This window comes from Euprymna scolopes, chromosome 28 (genome assembly GCF_053919585.1).
Source record: "Euprymna scolopes isolate OS-2025 chromosome 28, ASM5391958v1, whole genome shotgun sequence".
Lineage (NCBI taxonomy): Eukaryota > Metazoa > Mollusca > Cephalopoda > Sepiida > Sepiolidae > Euprymna > Euprymna scolopes.
Genome location: NC_136509.1, coordinates 81,954,292 through 81,975,505, shown reverse-complemented (window position 1 = coordinate 81,975,505; position 21,214 = coordinate 81,954,292). Strand labels below are relative to the sequence as shown.

Below are 21,214 nucleotides of genomic sequence, written 5' to 3'. Positions count from 1 at the left end.
TTTAATCCTAATTTCTCTCGAATTATTTTTATCATCATTTAAAAAAAACAATAATTCTCTTCTTTTTTTTTTACCATATTTAAAAATATGATTAGATTTTATAACAGTTATTATCATTATTATTTTGTAACTTCTTATTAATTTTTAAAACTTTTATTAATTCGTTCCTCCATTTTTTTCTCTCCTCCCACTACCGACTGTTTCTCTTCTCCCACCACGCTATGTTTTTCTCCTCCTACCACAAACGCACTCTTTATCCAAGCGTTAATCTTTCACCGTTTCTAATTTTATTACGTCTCTCAACTCGTCATAGATGTAACTTTAACACCCCCCCATCCTCCGTTCTTTCTTTATAAGTATCACTATTTATTCCTCTTTTGCTCTTGATTCCCCCTCCATCATGTTTTAGTCCATCTCTCCCTCTGTCCTCTTTATTAAGTGTTATTCTATCTCTTTCTGACCCCTGTATCATGTGTTACTCTATCTTTTTATGTCCCCTTTAACACGTGTTTATCTCTCTCTCTCTCTGACACTCTATGATATCTTACTCTATCTCTCTATTTTCTCTCCTATTATGTTTTACTATATCACTCTTTCTGCCTCCGCCCTTTATAATATCTTAGTTTATCTCTCTCTCTAGTCCCTCTCTTTATTATATTTAATCCTTTCTCTCTCTACCCCTCCCTCAATCATATCCAACTCTATCTATTTATCTCTCATTGTCCCCCCTACTATGTCTTACTCTATATATCTCTCTCTATAATGTCCTAGTCTATTTCTCTCTTCCCCCTTCCCGCGAGTCGCGCGCTGCGCATGCGTACTATTGCATAGGTGCCATTTTGAGACCACATCTCGACAGATGGAGTCCATGTTCACGGCTCAAATATGGACGGAAAAAACACCCAGGTACGATTTTCTTTTAATTGCCAGCAAGATAAAGCCATCAGGGATCGGTTGGCAGCGTCTTCTGTAACTGGCTTTCGACATAGCCGATTATGTAAGCCTTTTTAATTGACACGGTTAAAGATGGCTGAGAGCCATTTAAAAAAATCCTCCCCCCACATTCGTTTAATGTTTACTTCGAATAATTAATTCGATTTTTTTCCATCGTTCTCACGAAATAAGTTAATATTATTTTGCATCATTTACTTTATATAGTCTTGAAAGTTAGAATAATATTTACTTAAAAAAATAGTTCTTTTTTAATATTTTTCCTTAAAAAAAAAACAAAAACATTTTTGCATCGTGTGTGTAATATATATATATATATATATATATATATATATATATATATATATATATATGTGTGTGTGTGTGTAATATATATATATATATATAACATGCATAAACTTTCTGTTAAAAAATATACGTAGTTGTTACTGGTAACTATATTTTTCCGTTAAAAATATTTTTAAAAAATCGTTTTAGATCGTAAATAAACACTTATTTAATTATTGGTACTTATGCAGTTTACGGCCCTAAAAATGTTATTTAAACATATTCTTAACGAGGAGAGGACACATTTTAACTATTCTGTACGTCTACCTAACAATTTAATAAATAGATCCCGTAAAAATTGAATTAATCTTGAAAATCATCTTTAAAAATAGCATGGTTTATATCGTGCATGAGTATCCATTTTTATTTATTTTGATTTTAGGTTTTTATTTTTTTATTTTTTTAAACAGATTTCTTAGGGAGAAAAAATATAAATAATAATTTATATTTTTTCTTTAACATTTATTGAATTCTCTCTCTCTCTCTCTCTCTCTCTCTCTCTCTCTCTCTCTCTCTCTATATATATATATATATATATATATATATATATATATTTGTTTCCACACGGAAAGCGTTTGCGCTAGATTTTGTATACTTTTTAATTTCCAGAAACGGATTCTTTATAAGGTGCCTATTATTAGCGCGCTATATATCTTCGTGGTATTTTCAAATTAAATTCAATTTTTACGACATATCTGTTTATTAAATTGTTAGGTTAAAGTACAGAATAGTTACAAAACTCCTTCACCACTCACCAAGCTCACCATGTTAAATGATTTACGTTATTTCAGCGCGGTAAGTATCCTCAAAAACATTTTCTAGAGATTTACCAATCTTTCTAGAATTTAAAGTAAGCTCTCGATTTTTTTTATTTTTTATTTATTTTTTTTTTTTAAATTTTTAATTTTTCGATATTGGCTTTATATGTACGTGTGTGTGTGCGCGCGCGCATATATATATATATATATATATATATATATATATATATATACAGAGTGAGAGAGAGGGAGAATTATTTTCATCTACATATTCTTCTTTGATTCTCATTTTTAAGGTGGCTTCACGCCGAATCAGAAACTTTCTCTTCGTATACTCAAACAAACACCCGCAATATGGCGTTCATTCGCAACCAAGTCCGTATTTTCATTCAAATTTCCGCGATTTTTTTTCCTCCCCATAAAAATGGCCACAGTTCTCCGGTTCTCAAGGGTTTCGTTTCCCAACCGATCTTCATCCGATTTCTTTTGCAACTATCAAGAGGAAGACCCGGTTCCGGCACCATTTATTTTGCAGCCATCCTCCCCATCTTTCTCGCATTCAGCCCCCCTCCTCTTTCATCCATGATGCCCCCTCTCTTCCCCCACTTACACACTATTTCCCTGGAAACTGATTAATGATAATAATAATAATAATAATAATAGTACTACAGTATTTTTTTTTTCTGTATTAAACTTATAAGATCACTTTTCGTATGTCTTTGCGTTTCTCGCTTCTTCGTTACTTACACATGATTTGTTTTCGTTTATTTACTACTAGCTCTCTATTTATTCGGAGTTGCCCGGGTGAAGATCTTAAATATACGTGAAAAATTATTTGTATGGGGAGTATCGTTATTTAAGAGAGGTTTATTTTACTTTTCGTTTTAATTAACATTTCCAATGCTTTTTTTCATTAAAAAAAATAAATTCATGCGTTTTTTTTTGTTTGTTTTTTAGTACTTAAAACTCGCTATAGTAAAGACTTTTTTGTTGTTGGTTACATAAAATACGTGTTCACTAAATTTGTAAAATAATGGGTTCATTATATTCTGTTATCCTTAGTTTATAAAAACTGAATTTTTTTATTAAAATTGGTTGATTTCCTGAATTTTTAAGTGAAGTGAGGAGGGGGGGTCAAAATGTTTATACATCTGAGAATAATCGATCATTCGTTTTGCAGGTACCGATAAATATATAATTAAAAGAAATAGTTTACATTAAGTATTTTGTGTTTATGCAAAATACAGACAATGCCTTTTTTTTTTTTTTTTTAGATAAATTTAATTTTACAATATTGTTAGATGAAAGTACATAAATTAAGAATCGGGTTTAAAAATAACATTATTTCCGCACGGTCCGTATTCTTCATAAATATCGTTTTTTTTTTTGTTTTTTTTTTTTATCCAATTATGATTTTATAAAATTCGTTTTAATTTTTTTCCGAGAAATATTCGCTTAAATAACAAAATAACGCTTTTTGGCTAGGATCAAAGTGTAATATCTGTTCCGATGCTACACTTCAATTTTTTGTCCTCGGTTAGTGGAGGAGAAATCCTTCACAACTGAGACAATTATTTTTGTTCCTTCCTCCCACATTAAAAACCGACCTTGGTGTCTAACTCTGGCCTCGTGGGGAGGCAAATAAATAGAAACCAGAAAATAACGCTTGTATTTATTTATCAAAGTTACGTAAAGGCGAGTAACTGACACACGAGAATAAAAATTATGATTATTGAAGTTAACAGATGCAATAGTGCGAAGTACTAAACCGAAATTTTTAAAAATCATTAAAAAATACGAACTTATCCATCAGAATGCATGTCTGTTTTTTTGTAACCACGTCAACAACCACAACCATGTAAATTCTTTTTAATTATTACAAAAAGAAAAAAAAAAGAAAACGCATTCCACCGAATGATGCACAATTTTTTTTTTTTTTTTTTACTTTCCAAATTCTATTTTTTTGTTGGATATTTTGGACATATGTGCATTTTAATATATTTGTTTTCATTTGAGAAGAGTTCCATCCGCGTTAAGGGAAGACTTAATAAAGCTCTCTTACTCCGCTTCCTATGTTCAGAATGGCTTTTTAACTTCACACGAGAATGTTAAAATGCACAAGTGCTTGCACTGCTTACTTGATTCATTGGAACGAAAAGAAAAACAAAAACGAAAGTAAAAAAAATATTTCCAATTTGATTTCGTACTGTTTAAAAATAGTGTTTTCTTTTTTTTTTTTTTTTTTTTTTTCGTACTAGATGCAATTGGTTTTTTGTTTTCAACAAATATGTAAACAAAACAAAAAAAGTACTTCTGTCGTAATCAACTCGCGGTTTCAACGGAATTACTCGGGCGTGCTCGGCAGATAACGGGAAGAACCGGAAACGGTCGACAAGTAGTTTTCTGAATATTAAGACATTTTAGCAGGGGAGAAGGGTGGAACCATTTTTTTATTTTATTTTTATTTTTTATTTTATTAATAAAGTTCGCCCGGCCGTTTCCGGTTATTCTCGTCATCTGCCGAGCACACCCGAGTAACTTGTTAGAAATAGCGAGTCGATAAATGCAGAAGCACCCCCTCCCCCCAAAAAAAATCAAGGTACTTATGCAGAATACGAATTAGATAGGATTTTCAAACTAAATTTTTTTACGGTATATTTGCTTATTTGTTAGGTGAAAGTGCAGAATTATTACAAAACTCCCTCTTCTGGTTGTTAAAAATGGATTTCTAAATAATGTTATTTCAGCACGGTTCGTATTCTGTAAATATCTCCAAAAGAATGTATTAGTCACGTGGAGGCGAGAAATACAAGCACGCTGTTATTAAATTTTCTCTTAATATTTAAAACTAGCAGATGTGAAAGTAAAAAAAAAAAAAAAAAAAAAAAAATTTGGATTTGACAGTGAGTCAAGTACGATAACCATTAGGCCAGCTTGCCGTGGCCTTTAAAAAGTTTTTTCAAACCTATTGTCGTGTTAACGATTCACGCATGTGCAGTTGTAAAACGGTTGACAAACTGATGAAAATTCGATGACCCTCAATTACCAACTTTTCAATTTTGACCTTTTAGCGGCCATTTCCCGGATGAAAACTGGTTAAAGATTTCCACATATCTGAATACCCTATATACCAAATTTCAAGTTTGTAGATCAAAAATTTCGTTGAGTATATAGGTTAAGAGTTGTTCTCTCACACACGCACACATTCTCACTTTTATATAGATTAAATTTATTAGTTTTAGTGTTTTTTCTTCTATTTCAATTTCATTCGTAAAATAAACACATTTTTATTTAAAAGACTTTTTTAATGCAGAAATAAAATCTTAACATCTTTTAAAAAGGATAAAATTGGATATCGTGAGGGTTACTTATTTCTAAAAAAAAAAAAAAAAAAAAATCTTTTTCCTCTTATGAAGGTAGAGAAATTGAATTCATTGAATAAAATGTAGAAGTTTTAGAAGAAAAATATTAGGACGAATTAGTTGAACTTTCAAAAATATTAAACTTTAGTTTTGGGGAATTCGGAATGTTGTTATAATAGATTTACCATTTTTCCGTCTACTCTCATGAGCAAAGACCAAATTTTAAAATCATAAAAGGTATAATCGAAAAATATACAATTTTTTTTTTTTTTTCATTGGTTTTCTTTTGAAAAGATTTCACGAAATCAACAAATTTTAACTGAAACCACACCTAAAAAATATATATAAATGCCAAAAAATCACTTACCTATAAAAAAAACTAAGCAATAGGTGCTTCCATTCTTCATTTATAAGAATTGCCCATATTTATATTTTATATTCCATTTATTTTTTTAAATAAAAGGATTTTTTAAAGCAAGGATCCCAGAAAATTGCATTTTCGCAACTCGTTTCCGCTATTAGCTTAAAGCCGTGTGTCTTCTAATTTTCAATTTATCAAATACGGATGTCTCAAAGGGACATAACTATTTTCAAAACGTAAAAACAACACCTGCATCCTTATCTCCCTTTTGTATTTTTGACATATTTCATTTCAACTACAAAGTGCTCAGTATTTGCTACCATATTTGTTTCATGGATTTTGGCTGATTACAAAAAAATTCGCTCTACCAAATTTTCATTTTTTTTTTTTTTATTCTCTTAAAGAAATACATGAATTTTTGATTTAATATATTTTAATTCTTTATCGAGTAATTTTTTTTTTTTAATATCTAAAAAAGAAAACATTGAATGAAATAGAAAAAAATTGTCGTAAGCGTCCGATATTTACTTGACAATATTTACTTGACAATATTTACTTCCAATTAAAAAAAAAAAAAATCAATGTGGTTTAAAAAAAAAAAGGTTTTACACTTTGGATTTTACAGATAATTACCAAAAAACGCTTTTTTTTTTTTTTTTTTTATTAAGATTAGAATATTTTATTTATTGGTCTTTTCTCTTCAATTTGTGATATATAAAACTTTGATGAGTAAATTATTTAAATTTTAATATTTAATAGACATTTCAAAATGGGAAGGGTGAATTTAAAAAAAAACGTTTGTCTAAAATATTATATTTAGTTTATTGGAAAGAGCATGAAATTTCACGTTGACCCTGAAAATATCGTAAAAATTGAACCAATAGAAATAGATAGATTTATAAAGTTAAAAAATTGAAAAATATTTAACTCGTAAAATTCAATTGATTTCATTACATAAAAAAATGGCTGCATGAAGGCGCACAGGCACTTTGTAAACATTGTTTTTTAAAAAATAAAAAATATTTCTATTTTTTAAACAACTTTAATAGTTTATTTTGGAAGTATATTCCATAAAGAAAATAAACAACCCACTTTAAAAAGAAGTTTTGGGGAATTTTTGACACCCCTAACACAAAACTGTAAATAAAATATAAAAAACTCAGAATTTTTTTATTTTTATTTTTTTTACTTTCTATGGTTTTGATATACCCGCGTTTTTATTGGTTACAAAATGGGTGACCGATTTACCAGAATGTTGTAACTAAAAAGTGAGCACCCGTTCAAATGTCGAAATAATGATATTTTTTTTCATAATTTGGTTAATTAGTGTCCAATCAATAATAATCCAGTGAAAAAATTTCCAAAACCTATCGATATCCAAATTACACAGGGGGTGATGGGTGTACAACTTCGCCGAATGGCTTTTGGAATACCCTCCCACCCCCAATCTTCCCATGTTAAGAATGGTTTTCGAGTTTTGGGGGGGGGGTTTACTCTGGAAGCCGTTCTTAATATGGGAAGCTTGGGGTGCTTATAATACGCTGGGGCATGTCATAAAAATTCACCACAATTTTTATTATATATTCTATTCAGATTATTTGGACTACTATTTTCTTGCTTTTTTAACAACCAACGTTTCGACTAATTTGACCTTCTTCGACTGCATCTTTTTGATTCTGGAAATCTTCAGCCGAATTCTTAGAACCTGCACCGAAGTTCGAAATTAGAAAGTTCCACTATAAAACTGTTCTGAATCAAGGACCCATGGCGCAGTGGTTAGAGTACTGGGAAAAATCAATTGTAAAAGCGACCAAAGGAGAAAACAAGACGATGACCTCATGTGGTTATGTTCAAATTGATAAGAGTAGGTCATTTTTAAAATAAATTTGGTGCTTATTCAGATTGAACCTGTGGTACAATGATTAGAATACTTGGAAAAATCAATTGTAAAAGTGATATTCTCCTGAATGTTGAAGGTTCAATTCTCAGTGTGGGCGACCGAACTATACATTTGCGAATTACTTAGGACCTCTATCCAGTCATGGCTGACGGAACAAGAGAACGCTACCCCCGTGAAGTAAATAAAGGGTTCGGCTCGAAATTCCGTCCAAATTCCTGAGTTCGACAAGATACACCTGAAGAAGGTCAGAGGTTATATTGACCGAAACGTTGTGAAAATCACACTCAAGATGAGAACAGTAGTCCGATGAATAATTATTCAGGTTTCTGCTTGAAATTTTGGTTCAAATTCCAGAGTTCGACAGAAACATTCCCGAGTTCGACAAGATACTCCTGAAGAAGGTTGGAGGTTACATCAACCAAAACGTTGTGAAAATCACACTCAAGATGAGAATGATGAATAATAATACACATTCCATTATCAGGTTTAACAAGTTCGAAAAGATACGCAGAAAGGTCGGAGTTTGTATCGGCCGAAACCTCGTGAATCTAACAAAGTTTTAAGAAATATTTTATTTATATTTAAAAATTGAAAATTTTTACGATTATATTTGTGATGAATAATTACTTCAAAACTTGTATTTTACTATGATTTTTACATTCACAAAATATTATCCAAGTTTAAAAATGATTTTAAGTTAAAATGTTTGGGCATTAATTACTATGAGACAACAAAATGAAAAAGTGTTTAAAAAAACGCAAACAAATGTTACCAAACGTAAGATGAGCTACTCTTCTACTTACCTGGACAAGGTTTTTATGGTTTAACTTATTTTAAAGTGTTTATTTCTTTCCAAAAATGGAATGGTATAGAGTGTTAGAACAAAATAACCGATGGGAAACTATCATCTGGGAAGTTTTGATAATAGCTCAAAAAACAAAATACTTGTAGAAACACGTCCACTAAATGTCATAGGTAAGCAGAAAAGTAACTTATCTTGCCTTTGGTAACATTTATTTGTTATATATTTCTTTCTTATATATTTCTTTCTTTACCATTTTCTCGGTTTGTTGTCTATAGTAAAACATGCTTAACAAAACCTAATTCCAGAATTCATATTTGACTTTTGTGAGTGTTGCTACTTTCATTTTCTCTTACATTATAGGTTTTTGTGTTTCTTTAATTATTTTTTTTTATATAAACTAGACATTAATATTGAAGAAGAAAAATATCCGCAAATAAATTCAATATTACGTTATTATTGTATAACCTTCAAGTATCTTTTCCTAATAAGTATTTGATTCCCTCTCTCGGATGTAAACCAAGGTTGAATTTTATGTTGGGGTTAGCCATAAACCCAACAAGAGGACGGCCAATGCAACGGTCAAGTACCTATAGGTTAGCATTCCCAGGTAAAAGCGATTAGCAATAATTCCTCCCCTCCTTGAAAATGCTTGGGAGCCCCCCCCCCTCCCTCCATCATAGAAGAACCATACCCCATTCTAGAAGAAAAAAGTCCTTATTCTGTAATTGGCTTGAAAACTTTTCATAGAAACTTGTAGTTTTATGTAAATTATTATTTTAAAAATTATATTGTATTGGCAGGGCCAACTGGCATTGCCCGACATGAGGTAGCCTGAATGACAAAATAGATTTAAAAAAAAGTGATACTCTCTTTCTCACAACTGGTTCAGTATAATGGCAAGTGGACTTATTATTTGACCTAGTTTCTTTTTTTAAGATTGAAAAATAAAATTAAAATTTCTTTCTCTATACACCACCTCGTGCACAAATCGGAAAGCACAAGGTCGTGGTCCTGGGTGTTGCCAGAAAAATCATCCAGTGGTCAGACTGTCTGAAGATACTTTCTGACCAAAAATACACCAAATATTAAAGTTTTTTTTTGTTTTTCCCCTTTGCAAAACTTTAGAAGTGTAAGCCATGTTTAGTTTCAGATGGTTGGTTGTTTTAAACAAGTCTTGAGAGGTGACTGGTTTGCAGTAGACAACAGTTTCCGATGGTTCGTTGTTACACACAAGTCCAGAGGTGACTTGTTTGCAGTAGACAGTTCCACAGAGCAAAATATTCTTACCGTGTCGAGACGGAAAAAAAACGTGAAATTGCTCCAGAAAAGGTTTAATATTTATGAAGCAATTCTGGTTTCTGATTGGTTGGTAGCAGAACGTGAATTAATTCGATTCGTCAGTTCCTAGCAGCATCGTTTATAAATAGAATCGTCCGACTGTGTGGGATCATACCCCCCATTACAAGTCCAAAATATTGCAATACGGAAAACGGGTTCTACAAAACAACCAAACCAATTTTCTACAAAACAACCAAACCAAACTCCATGCATAAATATTGGTGTAAGTTCAGATTGGCATTTTGGTGATGAACAAAAATGAAGAAATACTCGTGTACTTACTCTTTACAGAACGATGCCATATTCCAAAAATTGTCTAAAATCGATCAAGTAAGGTTTTTTTGTTTTAACTAAGAAAAATCAAAAATCACGATTTTTAGCGAGTTTACTACTAAACTGCATTGAACCTGAGACTTTCAACTTTGACCCTTCAAAGTGAGTTGTCTCCCTTTGTTTATTTCAGTGGATTCAGTAATGGCTGACAAAAACCCGACCACTCAGTCGTAAAATTGATTTACTTGAATAAAAATTTAAAAAACAAAACAAAAAAACCCCCCAAAAATGACTTGATCAAATTATATGAATTTTGGAATATTTCATCTTTGTTCCGTGACTAGTATTTATATCATGCAGGCATTTGTGTATTGTATTTTCTTGATTTTTTTTAAATGCCGCCATGAATGCCAATCTTAACTTGCACCTAAATATGTGAAGATATAAAAAAATTGAAGCATAAAATCTTTTTTCAAAATTACTGGATTTGGTGATAACCTCAAAAGGGTTGATATACCATAAAACTACCAAAGAACCAGGTTGTGCTTACACTGAATCAAATTCTGTAAAAATTTAAAGATCTATCTTAGTTTCTCACTTAGATCTGATCACATTCACACATGGACAGAATTATTCCTTTTTTTTTTTTTTTGCTTTTAAAATGATTTTAAAATTTCTGGAAGTATAAATCAAACCTGCCGAAAGTATTCCTTCCCACCTCCACCATTCGTTTCTGAATTTATGAGTTAAATGGAATCCCCCCTCCTCCCTTCTCCACAAATATGTTGTCTCCTCTCCTCCTCCTCCTCTTCAGTTGAAGAGGTTTCCCAACCTTGATGATGAGTCTTCCCTTTTTCTACTGAATCATAATTATTAATGCAAGTTCTTTGTTTTATTTATGCAAGAGTTTGTCATGTAAATTACAAACATTCATTTCCCATTTTTGTTTGTGTTTTTAATTATTTTGCATTCCTTGTTCTTCTTTGTATCTAGACCAGTGCTTCTCAACCTACGCATCATGGAGATCTTTAAAATTTTTGGGGCACACCTATCACGACAATGAATATATCCTACTAATTGTAAAGATCATATAAAGAATTTTCGGTGCTTCTACATTGTTGAGACGAGATTTTGTAGTCGATAAATGGAGTTTCCAGTTATAAAAAACAATGGTTTCAGCTGATATTTTTTTGTCAATTCTAATAAGTTACAATGGTAGCTTCCAAATTATGCAGTCGAAATTACCTGAATATCACTGAATTATTAAAAAAAAAAACAAACTTTTTTTTGTTAGCGGGTGAAAAATTGCTGCCCTCATTTTTAAATTGAAACGGAAACTTACCTCCCTTTTAAACTCTCCTGTGTTTAACAATCTTTTTTGTTAAATTCTATTTATTATCTGTAATTAATAATTTTCTACCTTATCGATTTTCATAATTTTTGGATATAGTCATCATAAAAATACAAGAAATACGTAGGTACCATTGTTTTCATGTGAAATTCAGTTTTACGATTTCCGAAATCTCGTCCTAATAGTGTAAAAGCACCGACTTTTTTTATTGGTCCCCTTATTTCTCGGAGAGGGAGGGACCTATGTTTTCAGTAGCGTCTGTGCGTTCATACATCGTTAGTCCACACTATTGCCAGATAACCGTCTATTAGTTTTTCCAGAAATTTTGCCACAAATTGTATTTCATTAAAAAAATTTTTTTACAAAAATTCCCGTTGTGAGGTCAAAAATGCCACAAAATGGCACATTTTGCCTCATAACTTTTGATCCATGAATTAGATATTTTTGAAACTTGGCTAAAATGTGGAGCCCATTGTTCTTAATATAAATCCAATATGGGTGACCCTTGCAAAATTCTGGTTTGTGTCCCCTGGGACTTTCAGTGCTAAAAACGGCCTCTTTTTTAATTTTTTATTTATTTATTTTTTTTTGTGGCTCTTTTTTCATATTTCTCAACAAAAACTTGATATGTCTGACTATATAGTGGGTTTTCACGGTGGTCCACTCAAATATACATATGGCCTGAAACTGCACCATTATCCATTTACACTAAGATTCGGTGTCCCCAGGGGGCTCAAAAAAGTCAAAAATGCCTCCAAATGGCCAAAAATGATACTTTTTGCCCCATAGCGTTTAATCCATCCATTAGATTTTCCTGAAACTTGGCCAAAATGAGTGACCCTGGCAAAATTCTGGTTCGCATCCCTCTGGAACTTTTAGGGCTAAAAAAACATGTCTTTTTGGAGCTCTTTTTTTATATTACTCAAGAACTTGATATGTATGTCTCTGTAGTAGTTTTCCAGGGTGCTGAATTCAAAATATACATGTCTTAAAGTGTGGAACTGCATCATTTGCTCATTTTCACTGGGATTCGGCATCATTTGCTCATTTTCACTGGGATTCGGCATCATTTGCTCATTTTCACTGGGATTCGGCATCATTTGCTCATTTTCACTGGGATTCGGCATCATTTGCTCATTTTCACTGGGATTCGGCATCATTTGCCCATTTTCACTGGGATTTTTGAATATTTAGTCAGGGTGTACTTGTAGAAACAAAGTATCCTCCTGCCAGGTTTTGCTGACAACCCTCTGTACAGAGAGACCTTAGACACTCGAGGATAGTCTAGTAAGCATTCAAGTTTTCTCCAGTGTCTAGTAGGCATTCAAGAAGTAATATGTGCATATTAATATAACTGCTTTTTATATCTAACAACTTGTAACTTCAACTATAACGTTTTTGCAGCACACTTGTAATCATTTTATGGTACACTGATGTGCTGCAGCACGATGGTTCGGAGCCATTGGTCTGCACAATGCACAGAGATGGATTCTTATTTCATTAAATCTAGTCATTATCAAATATTGAATGCTTTTAATTATATTTAAAATAAAAATTGATAACCAAAATTTGGTCCTAAGTATATAACACTAAAAAACACAATATTGAGTCCCCATTTGGCAGCTGCGGTGCAATGTAAAGTTGCTCCTTAGTTATCATTACTCCTAGATACACTTTGGCCAAGGGTGTAACCAGGAAGGACCAAGATGGGGCCCAAACTTTTGTAGCAACAATTTTATATAATGTGTTTAGTTTGTTTCATTTTTTTATTTTTTTATTATAATTAGGGCAACCTAAAAATTTCAATTAATGCGAATTGAATCTTATAACTTGAAATCGAAAAAAAAAAAATCTCACACGATTCGAACCCAAAACGTTTAGATAATGAACCAAGGCCTAAGCTGACATTCATGAAATTTGTTAGGCTTTTCAACTATTTAAAGTAAATCAGGTCACGACGTCATCTGACGCATGCGTAGAATCGGTCATTGTCACGAGAGGGCCATTTTGTTGTGTGAATTTTGGAAGCCTTAATTTTAATTCTTTGTTTATTCTGAAACAACTGAGCCTATCTTGTGCAAATTTAACACAAAGCTAATTTATGTGTCTGGCAGTGTTCTTAGATATGGTTTGTACAGAAATTCATTCAATAAGTATCGAAAAATAAAAAAAATCTGATCTTAAAAATAGCTTTTCTCTCTTGCAGATAAAAGGAATAATTTTTACAGGGAGATAGTAACCTCTTAGCAAATCATTTCTTAAAAAAAAACAAAAAAAAAAAACAGATTTTTAATGCGATGTGGTTGGTATGGAAACCAGTCATAAAAAACGTCGCTCACCTCCTTACGAATTTTTACGATTTTGAACAGTAAATTCATCATTACTTTTGTTTTACTGAATGAAAATTGAAATTTTTTTTCAATTTTTCTTCCTTTGGAGATTGTAATGCTGGGTATGGGGCAGCCAAACCAGCTGCCAACATTGCCCCGCTTTTTTATTGAAACCAACCGAGAGCTCTTTTTAGTATCCTCGCTGTTCCCTTAAGTGCAATTGTCTGAATCTCTTTTGCACTTGGTTCACCAGGAATATTAGTTAGGACTTCAGGTTCTTCTTCATAAGTCCTGTCTGGGAAGGTGATCTATAAACTGTAATAATTGCTTGAAATTTGGTCGAAAAATAAGTTTAGCGGTGAAGCTTTAAAGCAGTTTTAGATGACTAAAACTGCCATTTAATCATATCATTCAAACATAGTAGTGTTTGAATGATACATATGAAACCTTATGATTAATGTGACAAAATATCAAAACAAAATCAGTACCTTTTGGTTTAAAATTTGAAAAAAGGGGGCCTGCATTTCAAATTTGAAAAAAAGGGGGGGCCTGTATTTCAAAGTTCATGTTGGACTCTCTTTAACCTATCTTATCTTCCTTAAATGGCATCTCTCACATTGTGTTACTTTCTGCGATCGTTTAATCCCTCGATCTTATTTTCATTTTTGTAATCTTTTTTTATTTTTGATATTGGATTTTAACCAGCAGTTTTGCTGACTGATAAATGTTGTGGTCAAGTGAGAAAAAAAAATTTCTTTTTTCTTTTGATTTGTAAATTTAGATAGCATGGCTCCTGATTGCTTTCACTGAGTGGAATTAAAAGCTATCTATAATTATATATATATATATATATATATATATATATAGTCATCCACATACAGTACTGTTTCGCTGTTTCACAGCTCATCAGTGCGGCTAGACAGGCAACTACCTTAAGCCAGGATTGAAACCCGACCGTTTATACGGCAGTCAAGGCTCCTAACCATTACGCTATTGGCGGCTGCTTGAACGAGTAGTGAGTTTAACAATGTTTTGATATCGTCCGAAATACCTCCGCTCGATTTGTTTACACAAAGAGCGTCGCTTATATGCTAATGGTAATTCGTGTTTCACTTAATATGCTCAACTCAAGGTGAGGAGCACTATAGTCATCCACATACAGTACTGTTTCGCTGTTTCACAGCTCATCAGTGCGGCTAGACAGGCAACTACCTTAAGCCAGGATTGAAACCCGACCGTTTATACGGCAGTCAAGGCTATATATATATATATATATGAGAATAATTCATATTAACCATTTTTATTATGTGTGTGTGTGTGTGTTATATTATTGAAGGTATTCTCATTTTCTTGTCTGTTGACCCTATCGAAGTGCCAAACAAAAATAAATTCTTTGAACTAAACACCCGGGCAATGCCGGGTACCCCTTGCTAGTAAATTATAAAATATATATGGCAAGCTACATAGAATATTCCGCGTTTCATCCACAGGATTCATCAGGCATATTCTGTGTACCTTAATTGCCATATATATTTCCAGCATATGCCTGATGAATTCTAGCGTGGGTGAAACGCGGAATATTCTGTGTAGCTTAATTACCATATATACTTTATAATTTACTATATGTATATGGCAAAACGGCCACGCGTGTTTTTTGTATGTTCAAGAAAGGCTTTTTTTCAGGGTGGCTCTCAAAAGGGTTACTTTTTAGAAAAATTTTTTTTTTTTCTTTGAGACACTTTTATTTCCTGTCTGTGCTTCCGATTCTACATAACAAATTTTGATAGAGCTGTCACCAGCTAGCGGGGAATTGTCGTCTGCTCTCTTTCTCCTGCTGTTCATGCTGTCACATCTTTCCCACTCTACTCTGTCTTACTGCTGCTATCTCTGCGCAAACGTCACCAGTCTTGCAACCTCCTACTGCTCCTCTCTCTATTTCACTGCAACAACTGCTGTCTACGCGACATTGCCGCGCATTATGGTACATATGTTCTTGCTTTGGATTTTTTGTTTTTTTTAATAATAGAATAATTCGTATTAATCATTTACATATATATATATATATATATATATATATATATACACACACACAGTTACCACTTCACTTGGTACATTCATTTTTATATATATATATATATATATATATATGTATATAATCAGATTAAAGGTATTGAAGAGTGATAACTAATGAGTTTATTAAGAGTGCTCATTAAAAGAGCAAGATATATTATTAATATAAACAAAATTGGACATGGACACTGGACATGCTAATGTTGCAGACAAATGGTTGGTTAAAACCAGAAGTCATCGTCAGGTGACTTAGTAAATTAAAGATTGGGTAAACGTCGATTCTAAATCTCCAAAAATGTTTGAATAACAAAAATAAGTGTATTTTCAACAGTCATTTGTTGTGATTTGTAGGGCTATGACAAGAGCATATTCTTTTTGTTTTGACTCTCAAGTATATATCCGACACAGTTAATCGAGAACCACATCACTCTATCTAAAAACAGAAATTATTAACTGATATATACTCAGGAGTCAAAATAATGAAAAGAATATTCTCTTCATAGCCCTAGTGATTAGCACAAATAGGACTATTGACCGAGATGATTTACCAAAATTTTGAGTCAGAAAATTGCCATGATAGTATATTTAATTAGAAATTGTCTTGGATTGTTAAGTGTTAAAACAGAAACCAACATTATCAATCCAAGGTGCTTTCTCGCCAAATGTAGCGTCTGGTCGCTTTCTCGCTAAATGTAGAATTCAAAAGGAAACGGGTTTCTAGCATTGAGGAATTAAATGAACTGTTGAAATAATATAGAATAGCTATTAAGAGAATTAAAAATAGTTTTACCAATTCCCTAACCAATTGACTCTCTCCAACCCCAAAATTAGCGTGTGAAGCCTAAGATTGATAACACCGGGAGAAAGTCACAATTCTTTCATGTTTCGCAACTATAAATGTTCTAAATAAATTTTCTGCCAAAGATGGGGAATATAATAGTGCGCTCGAATAATTAGTCGAATTCTTAACATCAAATATTCTAACAAGACGATTTTCAAATACCAAATCTTGGTAAACGAAAAATTTTAGTTGATAATTCTGTTTTTGCTAATCCCAACAGATGACATTTTTGGTTAAAATATCGGAGCCTGACTTTACCAATCTGAGGCGATTTTGTTAAAATATCGGAAACTAATATTGGTTTCCAATTTTCTAATAAAATTAACAAGGCAGCAACGGTTTTTGTTTAGTGTTCAACATGAAAGACAATGTCCTTGACCTTGAAAAAATTCGGTGGTAAATGGATTTCCATTTTTTTTTTTTGTTTTGTTATTACTGAGTGTTTTCAAATAATCATTTTTGAGTAGAGATCCTGTTCGTTGATAAAAATATTGATTCACTGGAAGTGTTTGTAAACAAGTTACCAAAATAAACCTTAAGTAATTAAACAGTCCTGATGGATGCTAGTAGTGATACTAATGTGACGTTGATAAAAAACACATGTACCAACATCATCATTAACATCGTTAGATTTATCAACATGACTAATAATAATGGTCTATGATATTAACTCTCCTGGACATTGTTTGTTAACAAATTGCTTCTGTTGACCACGTGTTATTGATTTCTTTGTGTGTGTATCACTAAATGTGCCAGTCTGAAAGTCTGTGATTCTTCTCTTAGAGAAAAGAAGTCTCACACCGTCACTTTTTCATCCTCCCTTCACTTGTCCTCCCTCCTTCCCTCTTTCTCTAGCTTTCTCTTTCTCCCTTCTTTCCTTTCCCTCTCGTTTTCTTCCTCCTTCCCTCCCTCTCTCTTGCTCTTTTTTCTTCCTCCTTCCCTCCCTCTCTCTTGCTCTTTTTCCTTCCTCCTTCCTTCCCTCTCTTTTGCTCTTTTTTCTTCCTCCTTCCCTCCCTCTCTCTTGCTCTTTTTTCTTCCTCCTTCCCTCCCTCTCTCTTGCTCTTTTTTCTTCCTCCTTCCCTCTCTCTCTTGCTCTTTTTTCTTCCTCCTTCCTTCCCTCTCTTTTGCTCTTTTTTCTTCCTCCTTCCCTCCCTCTCTCTTGCTCTTTTTTCTTCCTCCTTCCCTCTCTCTCTTGCTCTTTTTTCTTCCTCCTTCCTTCCCTCTCTTTTGCTCTTTTTTCTTCCTCCTTCCCTCCCTCTCTCTTGCTCTTTTTTCTTCCTCCTTCCCTCCCTCTCTCTTGCTCTTTTTTCTTCCTCCTTCCCTCCGTCTCTTTTGCTCTTTTTTCTTCCTCCTTCCCTCCCTCTCTTTTGCTCTTTTTTCTTCCTCCTTCCCTCCGTCTCTTTTGCTCTTTTTTCTTCCTCCTTCCCTCCCTCTCTCTTGCTCTTTTTTCTTCCTCCTTCCCTCCCTCTCTCTTGCTCTTTTTTCTTCCTCCTTCCCTCCCTCTCTCTTGCTCTTTTTTCTTCCTCCTTCCCTCCCTCTCTCTTGCTCTTTTTTCTTCCTCCTTCCCTCCCTCTCTCTTGCTCTTTTTTCTTCCTCCTTCCCTCCCTCTCTCTTGCTCTTTTTTCTTCCTCCTTCCCTCCCTCTCTCTTGCTCTTTTTTCTTCCTCCTTCCCTCCCTCTCTCTTGCTCTTTTTTCTTCCTCCTTCCCTCCCTCTCTGTTGCTCTTTTTTCTTCCTCCTTCCCTCCCTCTCTCTTGCTCTTTTTTCTTCCTCCTTCCCTTCCTCTCTCTTGCTCTTTTTTCTTCTTCATTCCTTCCCTCTCTCTTGCTCTTTTTTCTTCCTCCTTCCCTCCCTCTCTCTTGCTCTTTTTTTCTTCTTCCTTCCCTCCCTCTCTCTTGCTCTTTTTTCTTCCTCCTTCCTTCCCTCTCTCTTGCTCTTTTTTCTTCCTCCTTCCCTCCCTCTCTTTTGCTCTTTTTTCATCCTCCTTCCCTCCCTCTCTTTTGCTCTTTTTTCTTCCTCCTTCCCTCCCTCTCTTTTGCTCTTTTTTCTTCCTCCTTCCCTCCCTCTCTTTTGCTCTTTTTTCTTCCTCCTTCCCTCCCTCTCTTTTGCACTTTTTTCTTCCTCCTTCCCTCCCTCTCTCTTGCTCTTTTTTCTTCCTCCTTCCCTCCCTCTCTTTTGCTCTTTTTTCTTCCTCCTTTCCTCCCTCTCTTTTGCTCTTTTTTCTTCCTCCTTCCCTCCCTCTCTTTTGCTCTTTTTTCTTCCTCCTTCCCTCCCTCTCTTTTGCTGTTTTTTCTTCCTCCTTCCCTCCCTCTCTTTTGCTGTTTTTTCTTCCTCCTTCCCTCCCTCTCTTTTGCTCTTTTTTCTTCCTCCTTCCCTCCCTCTCTTTTGCTCTTTTTTCTTCCTCCTTCCCTCCCTCTCTTTTGCTCTTTTTTCTTCCTCCTTCCCTCCCTCTTTTTTGCTCTTTTTTCTTCCTCCTTCCATCCCTCTCTTTTGCTCTTTTTTCTTCCTCCTTCCCTCTCTCTTTTTTGCTCTTTTTTTCTTCTTCCTTCCCTCCCTCTTTTTTGCTCTTTTTTCTTCCTCCTTCCCTCCCTCTCTTTTGCTCTTTTTTCTTCCTCCTTCCCCCCCCTCTTTTGCTTTTTTTTCTTCCTCCTTCCCTCCCTCTCTTTTGCTCTTTTTTCTTCCTCCTTCCCTCTTTCTTTCTTCCTCCTTCTCTCTCTCGCTCTTTATCTTTCTACCTTCCCCCTCTCTCGCTCTTTATCTTTCTACCTTCCCCCTCTCTCGCTCTTTATCTTTCTACCTTCCCCCTCTCTCGCTCTTTATCTTTCTACCTTCCCCCTCTCTCGCTCTTTATCTTTCTACCTTCCCCCTCTCTCGCTCTTTATCTTTCTACCTTCCCCCTCTCTCGCTCTTTATCTTTCTACCTTCCCCCTCTCTCGCTCTTTATCTTTCTACCTTCCCCCTCTCTCGCTCTTTATCTTTCTACCTTCCCCCTCTCTCGCTCTTTCTACCTTCCCCCTCTCTCGCTCTTTCTACCTTCCCCCACTCTCGCTCTTTCTCCCTTCCCCCTCTCTCGCTCTTTCTCCCTTCCCCCTCTCTCGCTCTTTCTCCCTTCCCCCTCTCTCTCGCTCTTTCTCCCTTCCCCCTCTCTCTCGCTCTTTCTCCCTTCCCCCTCTCTCTCGCTCTTTCTCCCTTCCCCCTCTCTCTCGCTCTTTCTCCCTTCCCCCTCTCTCTCGCTCTTTCTCCCTTCCCCCTCTCTCTCGCTCTTTCTCCCTTCCCCCTCTCTCTCGCTCTTTCTCCCTTCCCCCTCTCTCTCGCTCTTTCTCCCTTCCCCCTCTCTCTCGCTCTTTCTCCCTTCCCCCTCTCTCTCGCTCTTTCTCCCTTCCCCCTCTCTCTCGCTCTTTCTCCCTTCCCCCTCTCTCTCGCTCTTTCTCCCTTCCCCCTCTCTCTCGCTCTTTCTCCCTTCCCCCTCTCTCTCGCTCTTTCTCCCTTCCCCCTCTCTCTCGCTCTTTCTCCCTTCCCCCTCTCTCTCGCTCTTTCTCCCTTCCCCCTCTCTCTCGCTCTTTCTCCCTTCCCCCTCTCTCTCGCTCTTTCTCCCTTCCCCCTCTCTCTCGCTCTTTCTCCCTTCCCCCTCTCTCTCGCTCTTTCTCCCTTCCCCCTCTCTCTCGCTCTTTCTCCCTTCCCCCTCTCTCTCGCTCTTTCTCCCTTCCCCCTCTCTCTCGCTCTTTCTCCCTTCCCCCTCTCTCTCGCTCTTTCTCCCTTCCCCCTCTCTCTCGCTCTTTCTCCCTTCCCCCTCTCTCTCGCTCTTTCTCCCTTCCCCCTCTCTCTCGCTCTTTCTCCCTTCCCCCTCTCTCTCGCTCTTTCTCCCTTCCCCCTCTCTCTCGCTCTTTCTCCCTTCCCCCTCTCTCTCGCTCTTTCTCCCTTCCCCCTCTCTCTCGCTCTTTCTCCCTTCCCCCTCTCTCTCGCTCTTTCTCCCTTCCCCCTCTCTCTCGCTCTTTCTCCCTTCCCCCTCTCTCTCGCTCTTTCTCCCTTCCCCCTCTCTCTTCCTTTCCTCTCTCGTCTTTCTTTCTTCCTTCCCCGACCCTTTCTATTTATTACACTAACGGAAGTAATTCAGTACTTGGCCCTCTACTTGGAGATAAAATTAACCAACTGGAGGGCGCACGGATACTCGATTAAAAGACGCATTCACGAATGGTGCGTTCACAGCCTATAGGACGTTAACTATATAGTAAACAGAGTTGGTGAGCAGTTGCCCGTTTACGCAAATAATATTAGACAGTTGGTTGGACTGGTTGGGTTTTTTTCATAGGGTTCTCTGATGCCATTTCCATCTAGCACAAGAGTAAACTCCTACAGATGTGGCTGCAAGTGTCACAAAGTGAGAGATTGTCGAAGACGTGGAGCCCATTGCTACCAACCTGGCAAGGTTGGACACTAGGCCCAGGACTGTTCGGCAAATGAACAAGGGGACAAGGCATCAGCACCAGCCTGCTCCCCTACCAAGATGTAAATGTGGCACTCCTGGAGATTGTTGTCTATGTTGATAGAA

The 21,214-nt window shown here is 35.3% G+C and overlaps 1 protein-coding gene across 8 annotated transcripts in view; it reads left to right on the top strand.

Moving 5' to 3' along the window:
• Positions 1-407: 407 nt before the first annotated feature.
• The window catches only part of LOC145249695 (scm-like with four MBT domains protein 1), a 114,711-nt gene continuing 93,904 nt past the window's right edge, over positions 408-21,214 (top strand). For 2 of the 8 annotated variants that reach the window (XM_080111502.1, XM_080111500.1), the window contains exon 1: positions 408-906. Coding sequence is in view for 4 of the 8 variants with exons in the window: in XM_080111505.1 (XP_079967631.1) it covers positions 886-906 (21 nt within the window). In the remaining 4 variants the exon portion in view is untranslated. The remainder of the gene's footprint in view (positions 907-21,214) is intronic. The other 6 variants (XM_080111507.1, XM_080111506.1, XM_080111503.1 and 3 more) reach the window with 4 other exon arrangements.